This window comes from Bubalus kerabau, chromosome 13 (genome assembly GCF_029407905.1).
Source record: "Bubalus kerabau isolate K-KA32 ecotype Philippines breed swamp buffalo chromosome 13, PCC_UOA_SB_1v2, whole genome shotgun sequence".
Taxonomy (NCBI): domain Eukaryota; kingdom Metazoa; phylum Chordata; class Mammalia; order Artiodactyla; family Bovidae; genus Bubalus; species Bubalus kerabau.
Genome location: NC_073636.1, coordinates 75579881 through 75600967, shown reverse-complemented (window position 1 = coordinate 75600967; position 21087 = coordinate 75579881). Strand labels below are relative to the sequence as shown.

The following is a 21087-nucleotide window of genomic DNA, read 5'->3' as shown; positions in this document are numbered from 1 at the left end:
CTGGTGCCTCCAAATGGTTCTCTCCTGGGAATGTTGCCAAGCCAGGTGCCCCTCTCCTGGCTCCCAGCTGCCCTCACAGCCTCCAATGGGGACAAGCCCTCTCCACCCCCACCCTCCAGGCAGCAAGACAGGTTGGGAAATCCAAAGCAGCTTCTCCCAGTGGGAGAGGTAGGGGGGGTGGATCCCTGGGTTAAACCAGCCCAGCCCCATCTTCAGCAGGAGTCTTTGTGCTGGAGCTTTGCAATCCCCTTCCTTCTCCTTCTTGCCCTACAACCTCCCCCCTCCCCTCCCCTCTGCTCCCACTCCATCTGCTGCTCCTCCTGGCTAGGCTCCCCCTCAGTTGGCACAGCAGGAAAAGAGAACAGGACGGTTTATTTTTATCCCCAGATACTGCTTAGGGGGAAGCAGGCACCATCTGACCGAGAAGCCGTCAGAGGATCCTATGGCATTTGGGATGTCAAAGGAGGTGGGGAGCCCAGGAGCTCCCTGGGAAGGGGCCACAGATGTAGGCTCCAAAGAGCAAGCAGGGCTGGAAAAAGCAGCCCAGGACCAGGAAGGGGCGCTCTGAGGGGGACCACTCTGAACTGCTGTGTGACTATAAATTACCTCTCTGGGCCTCCTTTTCCACCTCCGATAAAGACGTAGGGGGATGCCGGCTCTGCCTGCCCCAAAGGCTATTGTCGAGAATGTGAATCACACGGGGAAACCCCTTTGCAAACAGGGTGCCAAATGTGAGGGCACATAGAACCCACCCTGGAGAGGCCGTGGCCTGGGGACTTTTCTTATTTACGCTCAGAAAGCACTCTAATTCTGAGAGCCTGACAGCATGTGAAGCAGCTCATGTCACCCAGCGTGTCCACCCCCGCTTTTCTTTTTACATGTTTGATGACTTTTTAATTACATAAGCAGTGTGTGAATTCACTCTTCTTTGGGGGGGGAAAAATGAGGCATTATGGGAAAGTCAAATCTTTCTTTAACCAACCCTCCCCTGGACCCTTCTTCCCTAACTGTGTGTCCTTCCAGGACCCCCATTTATACCACATATATAACACTCTGTGTTTATATATGTATCTGTAGGTGATACATCATATTGTTTTGGGATGTGTGTGCATGCTCAGTCATGTCCCACTCTTTGCAACCCCATGGACTGTAACCCACCGAGCTCCTCTGTCCATGGACTTCTCCAGGCAAGAACACTGGAGTGAGCGGGTTGCCATTTCCTCCTTCAGGGGATCTTCCCAGGGATTGAACCCGCATCTCTTGCATCTCCTGCATTGGGAGGCAGATGCTTTAGCACTGAGCCTCCTGATTTGGGTTACACGCTTTAAAAAAAAAGTTGCTGTGCCCACCATTCTGCAACCTACTTTTTCCCCCATGACAGTGTTTTCAAGATCTGTTGCATAAATATATTACAGTTTTATTTAACCAGTCCCCTGGTGATGGACAGTTAAGCAGTTTCCAGTTGCTCGCTGTCACAAACAATACTGCGCTGCATATCCATGTATATGCCTCCTGGGCCCAGAGCAGCCACCTAATGACATCTGTCAGCAATGAACCGCTCGCTGGGGTGGAAGGTCTGGTGGATATTATTGTATGTCGTCCCCAAAGTTTTGTTACCATCGTTAAAAGCAGGTTGGGAGACTGAGCGCCCGGGCTCCAGGGCTGGGGTGAAAGGCGCCCCAAGGTGAACTGTTTCTGGGCTGCAGGGGTGCAGGCAGAGGGCGGCTGTCGCCCTCCCCCGCAGCAGCAGCCCCAGGTTCGTGTCCATGGGCCCGGTCTGCCACGCCCCTGGGCGCCCGCAGCCTCATTCTCGCTCCTGCACGGAGATGCGGCTCTCTTTGCCGTCCTCCTGGGCGACCGGCTGACACCAGCATAAGGTCTCCTGCACCGGAGGAGGCGGGTGGGGGCCGGGAAAATCCTCCGGATCAATCGTCTCCACGGGACCCTGCCTTTCAGCCGTAGGGTGCAGGGCCTGGGGAGACAAGGCTTGGGGTTGCCCCTAGCAACACTTCCGAGCGCTTCCCTGGAAGCCATCCCACCCCTCGCCCCTTTTCCCTTTCCCAAACCAAGGGTCAGTGCTGATTCCATGGGTGCGCCCTGCCCCCTGCTGGCCACAGCGAGGGTGTCACGAAGCTTCCGTAAGGGGAGACCGCGGGTTAAGGAAATGTTCCTCTATCACCCACTCCTAGACCCCACACCAAGGCTCGGAAGATGCGGCTGTCCCAGGAAAGAACAGTGAATGGCAGACTTTGCCAGTGGTGCTGGGGAAGCTCTGGGGGAAGGTGAGCTTGGGAGAAGAGAAAAGGACAAAAGGGGAGAAGCCCCAAGCCCAGAGGAGGGGGAGGGGACTGGCCCTGCCTCAATTTTGTTGCCATATAGGCAACAATGAATCAGTCTTTCTTTCCTGTCTTAGACCTTCCCCTGGGTGACTTACCTTAGCCTGCTGCTTCTTGATTATGTTCCCTAGAGAGAAAAAAAAAGGATGGGGAGTTGGCAAGGCCAGATCAGGAAACAGGTGACCCATCAACTGTCCCTCCTGCCCCATCACCTCCCCACCTGGGGACTCACTGATACAGGCAGATACCAACAGGACAGCAAACAGGACTCCCATTGTGATGGGGATTACCACCAGGGTCCTCATCCGACTCTGGAAACCTGGAGAGAGTAAGAATTCAGCCATGGCTCCCCAACCTTTTGCCCAAAGCTGCTGTGCTTTGCTGGACTCTCAAATCCTTCTGTGTCGAAGCTCATCTATATCAGAAATTTCAAACACATGGCCCCTAGTAGAAATGTGATCAACAGATGTCTTTAGTGTGACTGGCGTGTGTGTGTGTGTGTGTGTGTGTGTGTGTGTTTAATTTATAATATTTGCCAACATTTTAAAATTAAGAGATTGCACATTTAAAATTTAGGTATCTGATTTCTTTTACAAATTTGGAAGATCCAGCCCCAGTGGGCCAGCAGCCCACCTGCCACTCATTGGCCAGAACTGAGTGGTGAAAGTTGCCGCTACCAGCTGGCCACACTCCCCACCCCTCCCTACTCTTTGTCCAATACCGAGGCCCAGCCTCATTTACATCTGCACCCTCATCTTTGTTATAGAAGGATGGAGAGGAAGGGAAAGTGTTTCTTGTGCATAAGTCTCTATTCTACATGGGAAACTGGAAAAAAAAGACCAGAGGTGTGGTAAGGACTAAAGTAAGACCAATGAAGCACTGCCTCAGGACAAAACTGAAGGGGACACCCAAAAGCTCAGTAATCAAGATAAGTTGGGGGTTTTTTGGCCATGCCACACAGCATATGGGATCTTAGTTCCTTGGCCAGGGATCGAACCTGTGTCTGCTGCATAGGAAGTGCAGAGTCTTAACCACTGGGCTGCCAGGGAAGCCCCAAATAAGTCATATTTTAATGTCATGTTTTGAAAAATTATATCAGCAAACTCTGGCCCATGGGCCAGCTACCTGTTTTCAAATAAAGTTTTATTGGAACTGGAGTCAGGATTACAGTGAGGCAAGTGAGGCTGGGTTGTGCAAATACAGGGTTGGAGCCTGTCTTTATTTAAACTGTTGCTATTCTATTTGTTGTGGAGTTTTCACAGTAATTTTTTTTTAAGTATTGCCTCAAATATCTATCTTGATGACAGCATTTTTCTGGTGCCCCCTTAAATATTGTGCCCAAGGCAAGTGCCTCCCTCACCTCACCCCAGTCCCAATCCTGCCAAGAGGAAAGTGAATTTTAAGGAAAAGCAGAGTGTCTTTTTCTTACCCCTGATCTTTTTCACTCATTAACTGGATCCTGCCTAATCTCTGTAGTTATTTGAGTCTGTGATCTGGGCTGTAAGTCACCTCCTCATTCTAAAATCAAAACTGAGGTCCCTGGTGGCCTAGAGGTTAGGATTCCGGGCTTTCACTGCTATGGCCGGGATTCAATCCTTGATCAGGGAACTGAGATTCTGCAAGCCATGTGGCACGGCCAAAAAAAAACAAAACTGAGACCCGGAGAGGAAACAGTGTCACACATGCTGGTCCTCAGTGTGCAGGGTGGCAGAACAGCCCTGAGGAGCGCCTCCAAAATGCCTGAGCCCATGCCAGGGATTCACACTGCCCTAGTAGGGGAGGTGGTATTGTCCCATTTTACAGATGAAGAAACTGAGGCTCAGAGAGTGGGAGTGACTTGCCCAGGCTCAACAGATAAGCAGCAGAGCTAGGTTGCCACAGTTCCAAACTGCCTCCTCCTCTTGCTTTAGCCTCCCCTCCCTCTTACCCCACCAGTGCTTCCGGGTACCCCAGTCTCCCCTCAGCTCCCCACCTTCTTAGCCGTCCGCTGGGGCCCACTCTCCAGGACTTACCGCAGACAACGTCTGTCTTGTTCGTCCCCACATGTTGTTCCACCAGGCCTTTTCTCTCACAGCTGTGTACAGATATGCGTGCCCATGCAGACACACAGAGACAAAGAGATGCTAAGTTTCCCCACTCGTGAGATTTCCAACCCCAGAGGGAGACGGCCAACAACCAACAAGCGCAGGTTCACGGAGCATGTGTTATGCGTGCTCTCCCGTGCTGGTTGTTATGGGAATGACACGGACTTTTCATACAGAACTCGCGAGTGCAGAGGAAAGACAACAGTAAACCGTGAAGGAGTGAGGGTAGGAAAGCCTCTGACGAGTGCCAAGTGCATGTGAACGGGGCATGGTTCAGGGAAAGGAGGCAGAATCCACAGTGACCGGAATGCAAGGACGCGAGGGCTGCTCAAATTTGGCACCACTGATGTCTGGGGGCCACATAATTTTTCTTCTGTGGTGGCGACTGTCCTGAATACCGTAGGATGTTTAGCAGCGTCCCTGGCCTCTAGAGGCCAGTAGCATCCTCCTCCTCAGTCGTGAGAACCAAAATATCTCCAGATATTGTCACGTGTCCCCTGGGGGAGAAAACTGCTCAGTTGAGAATCTCTGGTTTGAGAGTCATCCAGAAAGACTTCCCTGGGGAAGTTAGATCTCAGTGGGCCCTTGAGGGATGTAAAATTTAGAACATCAGTATATGTAGGGCGTGCCAGGTGGCTCAGTGGTAAAGAATCCACCTGCAATGCAAGAGACACAGATTCAGTCCCTGAGTGGAGAAGATCCTCTGGAGAAGGAAATGGCAACCCACTCCAGTATTCTTGTCTGGGAAATCCCATGGACAGAGGAGACTGGTGGGCTACAGGCTGTGGGGCTGCAGAGGAGTCGGACACAACTTAGCGACTGAACAACAATAACAACATATTCTCTTTAAGCAGGACAACATGATATGAAGGATTAGGTGGGTGATGAGCCAGATGGTATAAGGAAACTCTGGAAAATTGAGTCTTTAGAACCAGATCACTAATCAGCCATGAAGTTTTCAGCTGGATTCAGCTGGTGGGTCACGTCAGCATCCAACCAGATGACTAAAGCTGCCAGAGGATTTAATGGCCAAAGATCTCCCAGGTGGAGAAATGACAGAAAAATGGCTTTCCAGGAGGCCACTGCCAAAGCAGTGGCCAAACATTAGATGATGAAGACTTGGACCAAGGTGGTTCCCAGGAGGAATGGAAAGGGATGGACAGAGAAGGATATCGCAAAGGACAAAACATCCAACGAAGGAAAAAGAGAAGCTTCAAAGAAAGCACATATATGAGAAGAGTACTTAAGAGTTTTTGAAACACATTTACATGTCTTTTCCTTGACCCTTGTGAAATGAAGGTCATTCTCATTTTCCAGATGAGGACACCAAAGCTCAGATGAGGGTCACAGTCCCACAGGGTCATACCCTTTCTAAGCTGAGTGAGTCTGGAACCCAGTGTTCTGGTTCTACCAAACCAAGGTGCCTTCCTTTCTCAGTCAACATTTATCAGTAAAGATTTATTGAGCACCTACTATGCAGCAGATGCTGTTTGGAGCATAAGGGATACATCCATGGAAGAGAAAAAGAGCGCCTCTATAGTTCAGGAGTTTGCCACCTACTGGAGACAGGCAGACAGTAAACAGTATATACGGGATGCCACTATTTGTGTGAAAGATCTGTTTGCATGTGTGTGCCTTTGTTTGTTTGTGCAGAGAACCTCTAGAAGGACACGCGTGGTCCAGTGGCTGCAGGATGGCTGAGGGCGGCAAGGGGACGTATCACTATTGGCCCTTTTATGCCTTCTGTACTCAGGCCTGTCTTACTCATTTTTTCAAATTAAACGTAAAAAAAAACTTAATCAGGCGTGTGCTTAAGTGTATTCCAGGCAGAAGCGTTTAATGCAAGAGAACAAACAGTGTGTTGAGGGAATTGCAAGCAACATGATGTCACGAAGAGATCACGAGATGGAGCTGGGAGGTTGGAGGCTGTGCAAAGGAGTTGGGGTTTCATCCCAAAGGCGCAGAGAGCCACGGGGCATTTTCAACAGGGAGTGCCATGCTCCGGAGAGAACGGTGGAAAGCTTACTTTGGCAAAGGGATGGAGAGCCAGCTGAAAGGGAGAGGATCGAGGCAGGGAGGCCAGTGAGGAGGCTACAGCATCGGCCAGACCACTGTGGTGAGGTCCAAACTAAGGTGGTGACAGGGGAGATCAGAGAGAAGGAGGAAGAGTCCCCAAACATTTGGAAGGTTAGACAGACAGGACTTAGTGACTGACTGGGGGAGACAGAGGAGGACCCTGCAACAGGTGCCCAGAGGCATGTTTGTGCCCATCACAGCGGGTGAAGGGAGCAGGCAGGTGCCCATGGCTCACCTCCGAGGAGGCTTCCCTCGGCAGGTACATACGACAGTCTGGGACCTAGGAGACAAATCTAGACAGATGGTGATGGGGAACGATCCGTAGCCAAAGCCACGGATGTGGAAAAGATGGTCCAGGGGAGGTGGGCAAAGTGAAGGGAGACTAGAGCCTAGAACAAAGGCCTAGAAAACCAGTTCAGGAGGAGGAAGGAGGGGCTGAGAGGGGTACAAGGAAAGGAAAAGAGGTGTCACTGTACCCCCCCCCCCCGGAGGGAGAATTTCACCAAAGATCAGAGAGCAGCCGTGTCTATTACCACCCAGAGAGAGCAGACAGGAAATGCCGAAAGTGTCTGTCTGGTTGGCCGTGGGGGTCCCTCGAGACATTCTAGAGGTGTGTGAGTGTGTGTGGACATGGGGAGCGGGGACCGAAGGACTGGTGGCCAGAGAGAAGGGAAGCAGGTCCCATGCCCCTCTTGGGGCAGGAAACACAAGGGATAAGTCCTTATACCTTGTCCAACGGTGACACTTTTCAAAAGCAGATGACACATTGGAGAAGAAGCCGACCGGGCAGGGTTCACATATGGTATCCAAAACCCCTGTAGCTGAGGGGGAAGAGGAGGCATTAATCATTACAGTGGACCCCCTGTCTGGCTGTCAGGGGGACCGGTGGGCAGGCAGGACCAGACGAGCATCCTGCTTCAAAGCACTTCTCCCCGCAGCACATACCTTCCCTTGCTGCAGGCAGCCCCTAGGGAGGCTTCCCCCACGGCCCTCCTGAGCCCCATGCCCACAGTGGGCCAAGGCTGATGCCCACAGTGGGAGGCAGAGGCAAAGGTTCCATTTCCAACCCACTATGGTGGAGATATCAACGTAGGCTGGTCTCTCCGCCTCTGGGGCGGAGTGCCCGCTGCCCAGCCCCTCTCCCTGGGCCCTTGCCTCCTCTCTCCTGCCTGTAGAACTGATTCCCAGACAGGCCACTTACCGATCTGCTTGACCCCGAAGCCAGGGAGACACAAGCTGTGGGGCGTGCATCTTTCGCAGGTGTGACTGGTACAGTGTTGGCCTTCAACACATACACAAGTGGTATCTGTATTCAAGGTGCCCTCGCTCTGGATCCGGAGCCCTAGGTCTGCGCAGAGACAGGAAGGAAGGATGGGAACCCCTTACCGGCCGTGATCCAGGGGCCCCTGATCTTCATATTTCCTGTTCTTTTCTTTTAGACCCTCTTCCTAGCAGGGACAGCAATCAAATTAGGTAACAACCAAGACAACCCAGACTCTAACCAATCAGAACAGACCCTGGCTATTAAAAAAAAAAAAAGCCAGGATGGCTGTACTGTCAGGAATGAGCTGGAATATCAGCCTGACTCCCAAGGGCCCCCTTCCCCCGCAGCCCACGCACTGGGGTTGCAGTATCTGTGCTCGTGACAGTATTTCTCTCTGTTCCAGGTGGACAGGAATTCGCCTTTACCGCAGGACTGGCATTCTGTTTTGCTGACCTCTGTGCAGTCGTTCACCAGTTTCTGTCCTGGAAAACATCCGGAAATGAGGGCACTCCAGGCAACCCAATGAGTCAGACACTTAATTGAAAAGCGGTAAGGCTGGGCTTTAGGGAGGGGGGTTCAAAGAGGGCAGTCCCAGACCCTTCCAGCCTTCACACTCTGGTATAGGACGCAGAAGAGATAAGAACCCTAGTTCTGGGTCGGCAGAGAGGAAACTCAGAACATCCTGGGGCAGGGACAGGGAATCCCAGGGGTCATTTAAGACACAAGCTTATAGCTGACACATGAGATCTGCATGTGCCAGTAGACCAAGACAGGTCCCACGTGGGGCTAGAGGGTCGGCGTCTCACCCGGCGGGCACAAATCACAGCAAAGACTGTTCAGTGGGTATTGCTTCTCTCCGCAAGCAGTGGCTGGTTCTGGGTGGACCTAAAAAAAGAATTGGGTGATTTGAAGGGATCTTGAAATCTCAGATGTAGCCTCCTTGGCAGACAGGTGCAAATCAGCCAGGACAGAGGTTAGAACCAAAGTGGAAGTACAAAGCAGAAAAACGGGGCCTGTGTGTTATATGTTGCATTTGTTTTTAACTAAACCGCCAACTAGTATGATGACAAAGGTACCCAGAGAATCATTCTGATATTTTACAAAGTAATTGCGCTGTTAACTCACAATATTCATTGAACTAAAGCTTCCTTTTGGCTTGAGGGCTGAGTCTTTCCTCTCCCCAGCAACCCAAGAGCACATGAGGACTCCAGCATCTACCCTGGAGTCCTGAAGCTGGCTGACTCCAGCTGGTCCTAGTCCAAATGGGGGCTATATTTAGCATGTGGCCTCTTCCTTCTATTCTTTTGCTCCCCACCCTCTTCCCCTTTCCGAGCCTCATCATGTTTTCTCCCTCCAACCTCTCATCATCTGATCATCCAACCCCTCCCTCACGAAATACAGGATGGAGCAGCTGGAAGCATAAAATCCAACTCTTTCACTTCACACGTGGTGAGACTGGGGACCAGAAAGGCTGATTCACTTGCCCAAGGTCACGCAGTGATAGAATCCGAATGAGAACTCAGGTCTCAATACTCCCTCTCTCCATCAACGTGGGTCTCACCTGCATCATTGTCACTACATCCAGGTACCACCCATGCTATTCATGACTTCTTGTTCATTTAAATACATTTATTTTCAAGGTAAACCTCATAGCATTGCCATGAGAACAAAACTAGTATCACTTCTCATAAATAAAAGGCAACCCTAAAAATAAATTCAACAGAAACAAAACAATGTCATTAAACCATAGCTGATTGCTTTGCTTACTGACAGCCCTCTACCCCTGGCCTGCTCCTGATTTTTGTTTTAAAAGGAGGATTAGCAAGGCATTTGAGAGGTATTAACTATATTCTAGCTCCAGCGACTTCCTTCTTGAAAAAATGAAAAGGATTTTAACTAGAACTGCAAAGTGGATTTGTGTTGTTAATTCTACATCCGCATGGGGTTGCAGAAGAGTTGACATGACTTAGCAACTGAACAGCAGCGACCGCATGCTCTCTAAAATCATCTCACACCCTGGGAACAGCCGGTGAAAAGAACAGTTTTAAGGGTCAAACAGCATAAAGCTCCAGTCTTGACTTTGTAACACTTAACTAGTTATTTTGCTTCTCTTACCCTCAGTTTCTACAACTCTAAAATGGGAGAGATAATGCCTGCCCCACAAATTAGGACTTCCTAGGTGGCTCTGGTGGTTAAGAACCCGCCTCCCAATACAGGAGACATAAGAGACATGGGTTTGATCCCTGGGTCAGGAAGACCCTCTGGAGGAGGATATGGCAACTCACTCCAGTTTTCTTGCCTGGAGAATCCCATGGACAGAGGAGCCTGGCGGGCTACAATCCATGGTGTCACAAAGAGTCAACTGAAGCAATTTAGAATGCATGCATGCACAGATTAGGTTGTGAAGATGAGAAAGAATGGATGCATATGGCCTGGTATAGTGTCCAGAACATAGGAGGTGCTCATTAAATGGCACTTTTAATTATCATACATACATAAGTATCTGCTGGGTTGCCCAGCACCCTGGCTACCAGGAACCTACCTAATTGGTGGTTCTCCTTCAACTCGGGGCCGGGGGGGGGGGAGGTGAGGGGTGGGGGTGGCGAATTACTTACAGAAGTGTATCTTATCCCAAGCAGGGAAGGAAACAGCAAAGGTCACTGCTCCCACCATCACATCACAACACACCATCCCATGAACGTTCTCCCCACAAGCCCATGGACCTTCCCCCCACACTCCCAGAGCAATAAAAGTCCTCTATGCCATTTTCAAACATATGAGAAATATAGCCCTTCCTCTGAAAATGTGTCGAATCCCCAGTTCCCACTTCATAGTTTCAACCCTTCTGACATGTGGTAGCTCAGGACCAAGGCTTGGAAACTCTCACCATCTGAGAGGCTGGCTCAGAAATCAGGCAGATGTACATTTATCAGCAGGTTCCATCTAGCTAAGTGGATTGGGGCAAGCCATTTTCTCTCTCTGAGCCTCAGTTTGCTCATCTGTATAATGGGGGAGTTGGAAGAAATCAGACCAAGAATGCATGTAAAGTATTTTGCTCAGAGCCTGACACACAGGAAACTCTCAGTAAATAACCTCAGATATTGTTGTCACATCCTAGTCTCCACCTGGAGCTAAAACTGGGACTTTGCTCTTGAGAAGCCCAGACCACCTTTCACCCTATCCCCACTGGCTTTTCCTCCACTTCTCCTCCAAGAGCCCCCTTCCTGCCTCCTTTCTCCCTAAGAGCCACTGCTTACAGTGAAAATGAAAGTGCTGGGGCCAGAGCAGCTTCCCCACAGCATCTCTCCCCTTGCTGCTGACCCCCTACTTCATGGGTCATTCCTGCCCTGCCTTCATGCCAGAAAGTACAGCCCTTGAAAGTTAGGGGGAGACCAGAGGGGTGGGGATGACAGTGTCAGGTACTTGGGGGATTCCCAGCCTCCAGAATGAGGAACTACAAAAATACATTTAAACTAGAAGCGAGTCAAGTGTGGAACTCTGAAAATCCCGGAGATATGCTTGGTTGGGCATATCTGAGCCCTTCTGGGGTACCTGGAGAAACCCCTGCTGGTCTCCCAGCCCTTTCATGGTCCCATGAACTGTTCAGTTCCCCCGAGAGTCCCCTATGTCATCTTAAATTCAGGAGGCAGGGACACAGCCTTGGGTATTCCTCCTATGTTGGGGGTTGGGGAGGATCACCAGGATTTGGTTCTGGAGTGGGAACGTTAAAAGCTCCTTGCCTTCTCAGAGAAGCACCTGGGCCACTGCCCTCATCCCTTGCTCCCGCAAGATGTCCTGGAAGAAGGCCACCCCAGCTGGCAAGGAGGTGATAACCACTCACAGAGGCTGGCATCTATCCACATTGGGAAAGAGACAGGAAACCGGCTAGACCCGCCCCTTCCCTTGGCTGGCCTTCCTTCTCACTTCTGAAACCCCTCACCGCCTCTTTGGGGCCAGCCTTCGAGGCAGACCCAGACTCTACAGTTTTTTGACCAGATAAAGGCTTAAGGCTGCCGAAACCCCCAACCTCATCTGCGCTGCCTAGGCTTTTCCTGCGGCGACCCCACTAGGCGCCCTCTGTGGGCCACCTGGGACCCCCATCCTGCCCGGGAGGAGAGAGAAACAGCCCATCTCATTCAGCTGACCCCGGGTACCCTACCCAGCTTCCACATCCCCACCCCAAAATCAGCTCAGAAGGTTCCCTGCCCGAAGTATCGCTTCTTTTCCCATTCCCTACTCTCTAATCTCAAATTCCCGCCTCTGGTCGGAACGGAATTTCAACTTACGGCGGTCAGAAAGAAGCCCCAGAAGAGACACTGCAGTGGCAAACGAACCATGGCGAGGTGAGAACCCGGCGGCCGGAGGAGAGCGCGCCGGGACTTGGCCGCTTCCAGTTCCCCTGTCCCGGCCCGGGAGCCCGCCCAGGAAAGAAGCGGGGTCTTCGGGGACCAATCGCAGCCAGCCTCGCTAGCGGAGGGGCGGAGCTCCCGGAGACACACCTCCCTGGGATTTCCCCCAGGACATTCCCGGGGAGTCTAATTCCCCAAGGAGTTTAGGGACGCGCTTGGGGAAGGAAGCGGGGAGAAGAGGGGAAAGCGTGGTTCCAAGGAGAGCTCTTCATGGGACCCCCCCCCAACCCCCGCGCACTCTAGGACTACAAAGGCCGAGCAGGAGGGAGACAGCCGCTTTCTGGGGATGGGGATGAGGAGTTGGGAGAGAGGCGAAGGGAGTGGAAAGAGATCCCTATGGGTGTTGAGAAGACTCCCCCACCCTGCCCCGTTCTTCCCCGCCACCTCCGGCAATCCCGGTGGAACCGAAAGTGTCGAACGCCGCGGATGGAGAGGCCTAAGGAAGTTCCCAGAAAACGGGAAGGCCACGGCTGGGTAGTGGAAGGAGGGTTGGGGGGCGGGGGCGGGGGCCTTTCAAGGAAAAGAGTTTCCCAACTTACAGTTTCGCTGTCTTTCAAAGGAAATTCCCTCGCGTGGGCGCCGCGTCCCAGCGCGCCCCCTCCCCCATCCCATCCATTCATCCATCCATGTGTGCAGTCCCCACCAGACTCTATTCCATTCCAGTTTCTTTCCGCCACGTGAAAACAGGCACTTAGACTAGACCAGTCTTTCGTGGGCTCGCAGGACCCCTTGAGAATCTTAGGAGACTGGAGACCCCCTAGTTCTGCAGAAGCACACGTCCTTGTAGCGATTATTTCCCCCGGTTCAGACCCTCCAAGCCTTTCCTGAACCAGTATTAACACTCTGCTCGGCAGCAGGGAACACCTGGGTTCTGGCCTAGGCTCCGCTTCTGATGGGCTGGGTGTCCTTGAGCCTCGGTGTGCTTCAGTGAAACCTAAGGAGCTTGAACTAGAGGGTGTTTGGGGTGATGACTCTCCAAGCTCTGAGTTTCTGGGCAGGGTCAAAAGGCCAAACTGCACAGAGCAGAGAGGACGGGAGAGAGCTGCTAACCCCATTCTCCTGGCTTCTGCTGCAAAGGGCACATTTGCAGACCTGTAGATTCTACCTTCAGGATCCATCCCCTCTCTTCTATCCCCGCTGCCACAGCTTTAATTCAGAGGCTCGGCATCTTTCACCTGGGCTGTCACAACACAACAGCCTCACTCACTCAGTTAAGTATTTGTTGAGTCTCTGCTATGTTCCGGGTAACTCTGAGCCCTATCTCTCTCTCTCATTGTGCACATTGTCGCAATTCTGTTTGTAGGATCTGGTCTGATGGGGGCACTTCACTGCTTAAAAACCTTTTTGCGCTGCTCTGTACCCTTGGAGAAGACTCTTGAGAGTCCCTTGGACTGCAAGGAGATCCAACCAGTCCATTCTGAAGGAGATCAGCCCTGGGATTTCTTTGGAAGGAATGTTGCTGAAGCTGAAACTCCAGTACTTTGGCCACCTCATGCGAAGAGTTGACTCATTGGAAAAGACTCGGATGCTGGGAGGGATTGGGGGCAGGAGGAGAAGGGGACGACAGCGGATGAGATGGCTGGATGGCATCACTGACTCAATGGACGTGAGTCTGAGTGAACTCCGGGAGTTGGGGATGGACAGGGAGGCACGGTGTTCTGCAATTCATGGGGTCGCAAAGAGTTGGACACGACTGAGCGACTGAACTGAACTGAGACCCTGTTGTTGTTGTTCAGTCACTGAGTCTTGTCCAACTCTCTGCAACCCCATGGACTGTAGCACATCAGGTTCCTCTGTCCTCCACTATCTTCCAGAGTTTGCTCAAATTCATGTCCATTAAGTTGGTGATACTATCTGATCATCTCATCCTCTGTCACCCCTTCTCCTTTGCCTCCTTTGTCTTTTCCAGCGTCGGCTTTTCACATCAAGTGGCCAAAGTATTGGAGCTACAGCTTCAGCATCAATCCTTCCAATATATGTTCAGGGTTGATTTCATTTAGTATTGACTGGTTTGATCTCCTTCCTGAACAAGAGACTCTCATCTGAGGATGGTCCAAACTCCTTCTCCTGGCGCAGCTGAGTCTCCACTCAGCCCCACCCTCTCTTCCCACGCTCACACCCTGCCGTGTCCTACCATGCATGCTGGCTTCAAGCAGCCTCGGCTTTCCCTCACTTTCCAAAGGCACAGTTGTTTCTTTCTTCTGTCTTGTTGTTTTCTTCCTTCCTTCTCCTTCCTCAAATGAGTTTAAATTTTACCTTCTCTTTAGATAAACCTCCTCTTAACTCCCCGAGACACAAGTAGATACTGCACCCCACCTTCGCCCCTGCTCCCATGTTCCCACAGCATTAATATGCTGAATTCTCAACCCATATGCCTGGCCCCACTTGATGGTGAGCTCTTTGAGGGCAGGACTGAATCTGTCCCAGTCCTGGGCACCAACACGTTTGCTGAATGAATAAATAAGTGAGTGGGTTCGATAACTTCTTATTCTAAGCACAGTCTCCGTCAGAAAGGGGGTACTAAGCTGGTAGTTTCAACACAGACCTCAAGTTGATACCCATAGTCCCAGAACACTTGAAATCAGAGACCAGGGAATTTCATGAAAGTCACACAAGCATGCCTGGGATAGAGACAACATTAAAATATCTTTTCCCTTTTTAACCCACTTTGAAAAACACAAGCACCATTTTCATTCCTAGGGGGGCGGTGGAGGGGGGCGTTACTATAATAACTTAAGCCATTACTTATTCTTTATTTGCTTGATTCTAAAATTGGGCCCTTCACAAAACTGCCTTGGGAAGCAAGTACACAGGATTAAACATTAATTATATTATATAAAACATATCATAGCAGCAATTAAAGCAGCTTAAATTAATGTGTGAAAGAATAAATAGTAGCCTCCGGGTGGCCCCATGGGGCGAAGACCAGATGAGATAAAGAGAAGATATTTTAGTATATGCATATTCCGAGGAGACATGGGCTGGCAGGCATAGGCCCAGAGAAGGCATCGAATCTTCTTGGGCTGAGAAGAGTGTGCTGGCGGAGGAAAGAGAAAAGATGACTTCTGGGGAGGGTGACAATATTTCAGAGTCCCACTGAAGGGTGAAACCGTGAAGCGTTCAGTGGTGGGAGTAGGGCAAAAGACATTCCAAAGAGCAGGAACCCAGGATTTTGAAATCACAGAAGAAATGGCCTTTGTAGGGAGGTGGGGGCAGTGGGGGAAGTCCCAGGGCCAGATAAATGGATGAGAAGCGGGCCTGAAGGTCAAGTCTGCAGCACTGCTGGAATCTGGCTGCTAGGTGGTTCTAAAATACAAACCCGATTGTGCGCCTCCCAGACGTGAAGCAACCCCACAGATCTCTCACTCCCACAAGCCCACAGGGCCTCAAGGCCTGCATCTCTAACTGTCCTCCCTGCCTTCAACTTTCCGCTCCAGACTGCTGTCATCGCTGCAGGGAAAGCCCTTTCCCACTGTCCTGTCATTGAACCAACTCTTTCTGTTTTAAAAGTATTTATTTGACTGCGTGGGGTCTTAGTTGTGGCATGCAGGATCTTCGCTGCATCATGCAGATTCTTTCATTGCAACACACAGACTCTTGTTGTGACCCTCGGGCCCTGGAGCTTGCAAGTTTCAGCAGTTGCGGCTCCTCTGTCCATGGGATTGTCCAGGGAAGGATACTGGAGTGGGTTGCCATTTCTTCTCCTTGAGTCTCCTTAAAGAATGTAGGATTTTTAAAACTTATATATACATATATATATATATATAATTTTACTTTGTTTATTTTGAATGTTTTTTGGCCTCTCTGGGTCTTCATTGCAGTGTGCAGGCTTTCTCTAGATGTAGCATGCAGACTTAGTTGCTTCGTGGCACATGGGATCTTAGTTCCCTGAGCAGGGATCAAACTCGCATCCCCTGCATTGCAAGGTGGATTCTTAACCACTGGGCCACCAGGGAAGTCTCCCAACCAGCTCTTTCTTATCCTTCAAGGCTCAACTCAGGTGCCTCTTCTCTGGAAAGCCCTCTCCATCACCCAACCTGGGATGCGCACCCCTAGCTCCCCATGCCTGCTCAGAACCCTGGAGCTGCTTGCCTAGGTAAGACTCCAGCTCTACCACACCGTATTTCAATTATTCTGTTTACTCACAGAACCAGTGTATTGAGGCGACTCAACTCAGTGGGATATAATAATGAAGCTTTTTTCCCCCTCATCTCTGCCTTCAGTCCTGCTGTGTTGAATCTCCATTTTCCATTCCTTAACGACATCTTGGGCAGATTGCATTACTTTAGGATCACTTTCTGTTGTTAAGCTTCCATCCTTGAAAGCTTTATTCTCAAACTCAATTTAAATCTCATTTGATCTTCTCCCTTACTTATCCAAGGGTTGACTTGAGCCAGGACCCCACTTGTTTGGATAAAAACTGGAAGTGGGTGTGTGGCCTGATTGGGAGACATACCCTGCTACCATCCCCTTATTGAAATTGGGAGGAGGGAGCGGGAACAACCTTCTGTAACATGGCCCTCTGCCTGTTGCTTGACCCTGCTTCCCTGGCTAACCCAGGGAGGCAAGTTTTCATCCATGGGGCATATAACCTTCTTAGGGTCTTCCTCACTGCCAGGTTCTCTGACAAGGGGCACCTTGCTCAGACTTGAGCTTTCCTAACTTGTCGCACCACCAGCAGGGCCCCTGCCACTGGTGGGACCCTCTGCTCAGCAGTCTGCTTGAACGGGGTACCAGAAAGCCTAACTACTGGGGCATCCCCCTGACCCAGAGAAAACTCACACCTCCTGGTCAGCGACTCTACTTCCTCCCCTGTCCACCCTTCTTCTCCCCTGCTCAGATAAGCACAGGAGGACATCAGCAGATCTGTTGCCAAGTAACCCCCGCCACCACCACTTGGGAACACTATCCCAGCATCCTCTTCTTGAACTCACTCTTTAATATCCAGGAGGGACTACCAGAGAAAGGTGTGGGGGTGGGAACTATCTTCTGCCATAAACATACATTCCTCAATAAAACCAGAGAACTCCTCCCTCCCCAGGATTATTATATGGGCAAGGAAAAGGAAAGCAAGGGATTGGCTAAGGGATATGGGACCATTTCTGCCCCACTGTAAACCTTGGAGAGAAAGTACTGCCTCCCGTTTGGAATGCAGGTTACAAAGGGTGGGCCTGTGACTTTTACCAGCTCCTAAGTAACGGGGAACTCTCACTCAATGACCTTTGGATTGGGCCCTCACTCATACCTGAATTGATTCCTGGAGAAGACGATTTTTATAGCCCGAGGCCCACAAGGAGCCCAGGCACATGCTGGATGCTAAACAACTTGAATGTGAATGTGGGGGGAATGTGGGACCATGAAATGAGACTGAAAGGGTGCACTGGAATCCACCTGCTCATCCCCACACTGTCCAAAGTTTAACTGCCCCTCTCCTCCAGATGACTGGACTCTCCAGCTGGGATTCCCAGGCCCAGCCATGGACAAAAATCTTTCCCCCTCAGCTCAGCAGAGCTGGCTGGGAATTTATCAAAGAGAACTAAGAAACTCAGGAAAGAACCCAATCAGAAATTAAGGAAACCTAAGAGCTAGCAAGTGAAAGTGAAGTTGCTCAGTCGTGTCCGATGCTTTGCGACCCCGTGGACTGTAGCCTACCAGGCTCCTCCGTCCATGGGATTCTCCAGGCAAGAATGCTAGAGTGGGTTGCCACTTCCTTCCCGACCCAGGGATTGAATCAGGGTCTCCTGCATTGGATGCAGACACTTTAACCTCTGAGCCACCAGGGAAGCCTGGTAATGGAAAGAAGAAGGAAATGGCAACCCACTTCAGTACTCTTGCCTGGAAAATTCCATGGACTGAGGAGCCTGATAGGCTACAGTCCATGGGGTTGCAAAGAGTCAGACACAACTGACCGACTTCACTTTCACTTTCAAGAGCTAGCAAAAGTAACAGGTGAGCTGACAAAGAAGTTCTTTTTTATTATTATTATTTTTAATTGAAGGATGATTGCTTTACAATGTTGTGTTGCTTTCTGCCAATCAACGACATGAATCAGCCATAAGTATATGTATGTCTCCTCCCTCCCACCCACAGAAAAGCTCTTTATCATGATCTGGTTAAAGCCCCTCACTGGCTTGGCTGGTCCTGATGCCTAGACAAAGACGACTTCATGTCTGGCCCACAGCCTTCTCAGACTCTGAGATCTGGAATAAGAGATGGCTTTGGTTGAAGGAGGGGCTTCCCTTGTAGCTCAGTCAGTAAAGAATCTGCCTGCAGTGCAGGAGACCCGGGTTCTATCCCTGGGTTGGGAAGATCCCCTGGAGAAGGAAATGGCAACCCACTCCGGTATCCTTGCCTGGAAAATCTCATGGAGAGAGGAGCCTGGTGGGTTGCAGTCCATGGGGTCGCAAGGAGTCAGGCACAACTGAGCGACTAACACTTACTTACTTAGGTTGGAGGAAGGGATCTGAATTCCTTACCGGGACCTTGAGATCCTGCGTTATCTGGCTTTCGCTGACCTCTCCCTCTTCTGGCCTGCTTGCTTGCTACACTGCAGCCAGTAAGGCCTCTCGGCTCCCCACTCAAGAGTCTTTGTGTTGCTCACTCTACCTCAAACGCTTGTCCTTCACTCTTCCTCTGCTATCTCACTATTGGGCTTTCCCGGTAAATGGCATCTCCTCAGAGAGGCCTTCCCTGATTACCTTATCTAAAACGAGTTCCTCCACTACCAACGGTATTAACTCTTTACTCTGTCATCCATGTTGAAAATCAGCTCAGATGTCTAACTGTACCTCCAGGCTTTCCCTGTGAAAATTTTCTGGCAGACTGTTAATCATTATGGTTTCAGATTTTATGATGTAAAAATACCTAATGCCAAGCTCAGCTATCCATTAGTTTCTTAGAGTAGAGAGAGCATTCAGTCCAATCTCCTACGTAGCATCTTGTTGGCACCTCACTCACATGCCCTCCATGTACATGTTCCTGTTCCCTACTTGAAGCACGTGTGGCCTCTGCCTGGGGGACCTTGGATGGTTACAAGAGCTTGTTGAGGCATTGAGGATGTCTGGACAGAAGTGCCAGAGTCAGTGTCCTTAGGAACAGCCATCTACAATGACAAGGATTTCATGGATGAATATCCTAACCCCCTTATCGTTTTCAGTCATTCAGTTGTGTCCAACTCTTTGCAACCCCATGGACTTGACTGCACCACACCAAGCTTCCCTGTCCTTCACTATCTCTCAGAGTTTGCTCAAACTCATGTTCATTGAGTCAATGATGCCATCCAACCATCTCATTCTCTGTTGCCCACTTCTCCTCCTGCCCTCAATCTTTCCCAGCATCAGGGTCTTTTCCAATGAGTTGGCTCTTCAGATCAGTTGGCCAAAGTATTAGAGCTTCAGCTTCAGTAGTCCTTCCAATGAATATTCAAGGTTGATTTCCTTCAGGCTTTACTGGTTTGATCTCCTTGCAGTGCTCATCCTTTAAGTAGGATTACTCAGAAGCATGTGTTCCACACTCTCTCCCCATCAAGATTACGCTCCATTGCCCACAGGGTAGGCCTTGTCCTTAACCAGCCCTGTAATGGCTTCCTTCCCCTCCCTGTTTCACTTCTCCCACACCCCTATCTGCACTTCCTGGGGCCGCCTCCGAAATAAACTAGCTGCACTTAAGTCCTAGTCCCAGTTTCTGTTGTGGGGAGAATCCGACTGGGGCACTTTCATTTGTGTAGGAGGAACCGAGCAGCAGGAAGTGGGGTAGCTAGGTGGGCAGGAATGTGGACTCTGAAGTCAGAGGCCTGAGTCCGAAGCCAGGTTCTGCTCCTGACCATGTGGCCCTGAGCACTTTCTTAACTTCTGGTTTCTCCTCTGTTAACATAGGCCTAACATAAGATGAAGGGGCTATATATATATGTATACACATATAGCTGATTCACTCCATTGTACAGCAGAAACTAACACGATATTATAAAGCAACTGTATCCCAATTAAAAAAAAAAACTGGCCTAACAGCTCACATGATTATCTTAAGAATTAATTATGTGATTTTCCTATAGTATCCACTAAAATATTTAAATTAATCATTAAATTAGAAAACTGAGTCCTAGAGAGTACATGTGCTAGGTTACACAGAAGCCTGGCACTCTCATATCCCACTTCAGAAGATTCTACTCTTGTCTTCCCATGGGCTGAGGACGATACAGTCACAGGGTTCCACTTGTCCTAGACTTTGAATTTTCCTAGATGGAACTGGATGTTTATCTGTGCTGTCCAATAGCACTTTCCAGAGAAACATTCTGTATCTACACCATCCAATAATGTAGCCACAAAGTACATGTGCCTGTTAAACCCTTGGGAGATGGTAAGTGCAACCAAGGAAGCAGATTTTTTATTTACTTCTAATAAACATAAAGTGCTTGCCAAGTCACTTCAGTCATGTCCAGCTCTTTGCAACTCTCTGGACTGTAGCCTGCCAAGCTCTTCTGTCCATGGGATTCTCCAGGCAGGAATACTGGAGTGGGTTGCCATTTTCTTCTCCAGGGGATCTTCCGGATCCAAGCATCAAACCCAGGTCTCCTGTATCTCCTGCATTGGCAGAAGGCTTCTTTACCACTAGTGCCACCTGGAAAGCCCATGTATTGCTAGTGACGACGGTTAAATTACACAGCTTGGGTCTAGAGGATAGGGGTTGGTGATGGTGGGAAGAATCACTTCATTTTTTTCTTCTTTCCTTATTTCCTCTTCCCTCCTGTCACCTTTCCTAGCCCCAGCGATCCAGCCCCCTATTCACAGCACTCTCCGCCTTTCTCTCCTTTATGCTGTGTTCTTCGGAAGGAAGGAAGCGTTGGGGACTGTGACAGCCGTTGTATTTTCATACACCCTGCAAGGTGAAACAGACTCCTTTGTGATCCCTGTGTTGAAAGA

General features: G+C 50.2%; 1 protein-coding gene across 2 annotated transcripts; it reads right to left on the bottom strand.

Annotated features, from left to right (window-relative positions):
* Positions 1–1394: 1394 nt before the first annotated feature.
* CD40 (CD40 molecule) lies at positions 1395–12193 on the bottom strand. 2 transcript variants are annotated; one of them, XM_055545163.1, is made up of 9 exons: positions 12047–12193; positions 8567–8645; positions 8117–8242; positions 7698–7844; positions 7224–7317; positions 4349–4410; positions 2557–2655; positions 2435–2463; positions 1395–1972 (listed from the first exon to the last, which is right to left on the bottom strand). In XM_055545163.1, the coding sequence occupies exons 1-9, from the start codon at positions 12095–12097 to the stop codon at positions 1805–1807; spliced, it is 855 nt and encodes a 284-aa protein (XP_055401138.1). In that variant the 5' UTR covers positions 12098–12193; the 3' UTR covers positions 1395–1804. The 2 variants fall into 2 exon arrangements, with proteins under 2 accessions (XP_055401138.1, XP_055401139.1); XM_055545164.1 differs by having other exon boundaries at positions 2569–2655.
* Positions 12194–21087: the final 8894 nt, after the last annotated feature.

Coding starts and splice junctions, on each gene's coding strand:
- CD40 (XM_055545163.1), bottom strand. CDS start 12,097: ATGGTTCGTTTGCCACTGCAGTGTCTCTTCTGGGGCTTCTTTCTGACC. Junction 2,656..4,348: donor CAAGACAGACGTTGTCTGCG/GTAAGTCCTGGA, acceptor TACTCTCTCCAG/GTTTCCAGAGTCGGATGAGG. Junction 2,464..2,556: donor CTGTATCAGTGAGTCCCCAG/GTGGGGAGGTGA, acceptor TTTTCTCTCTAG/GGAACATAATCAAGAAGCAG.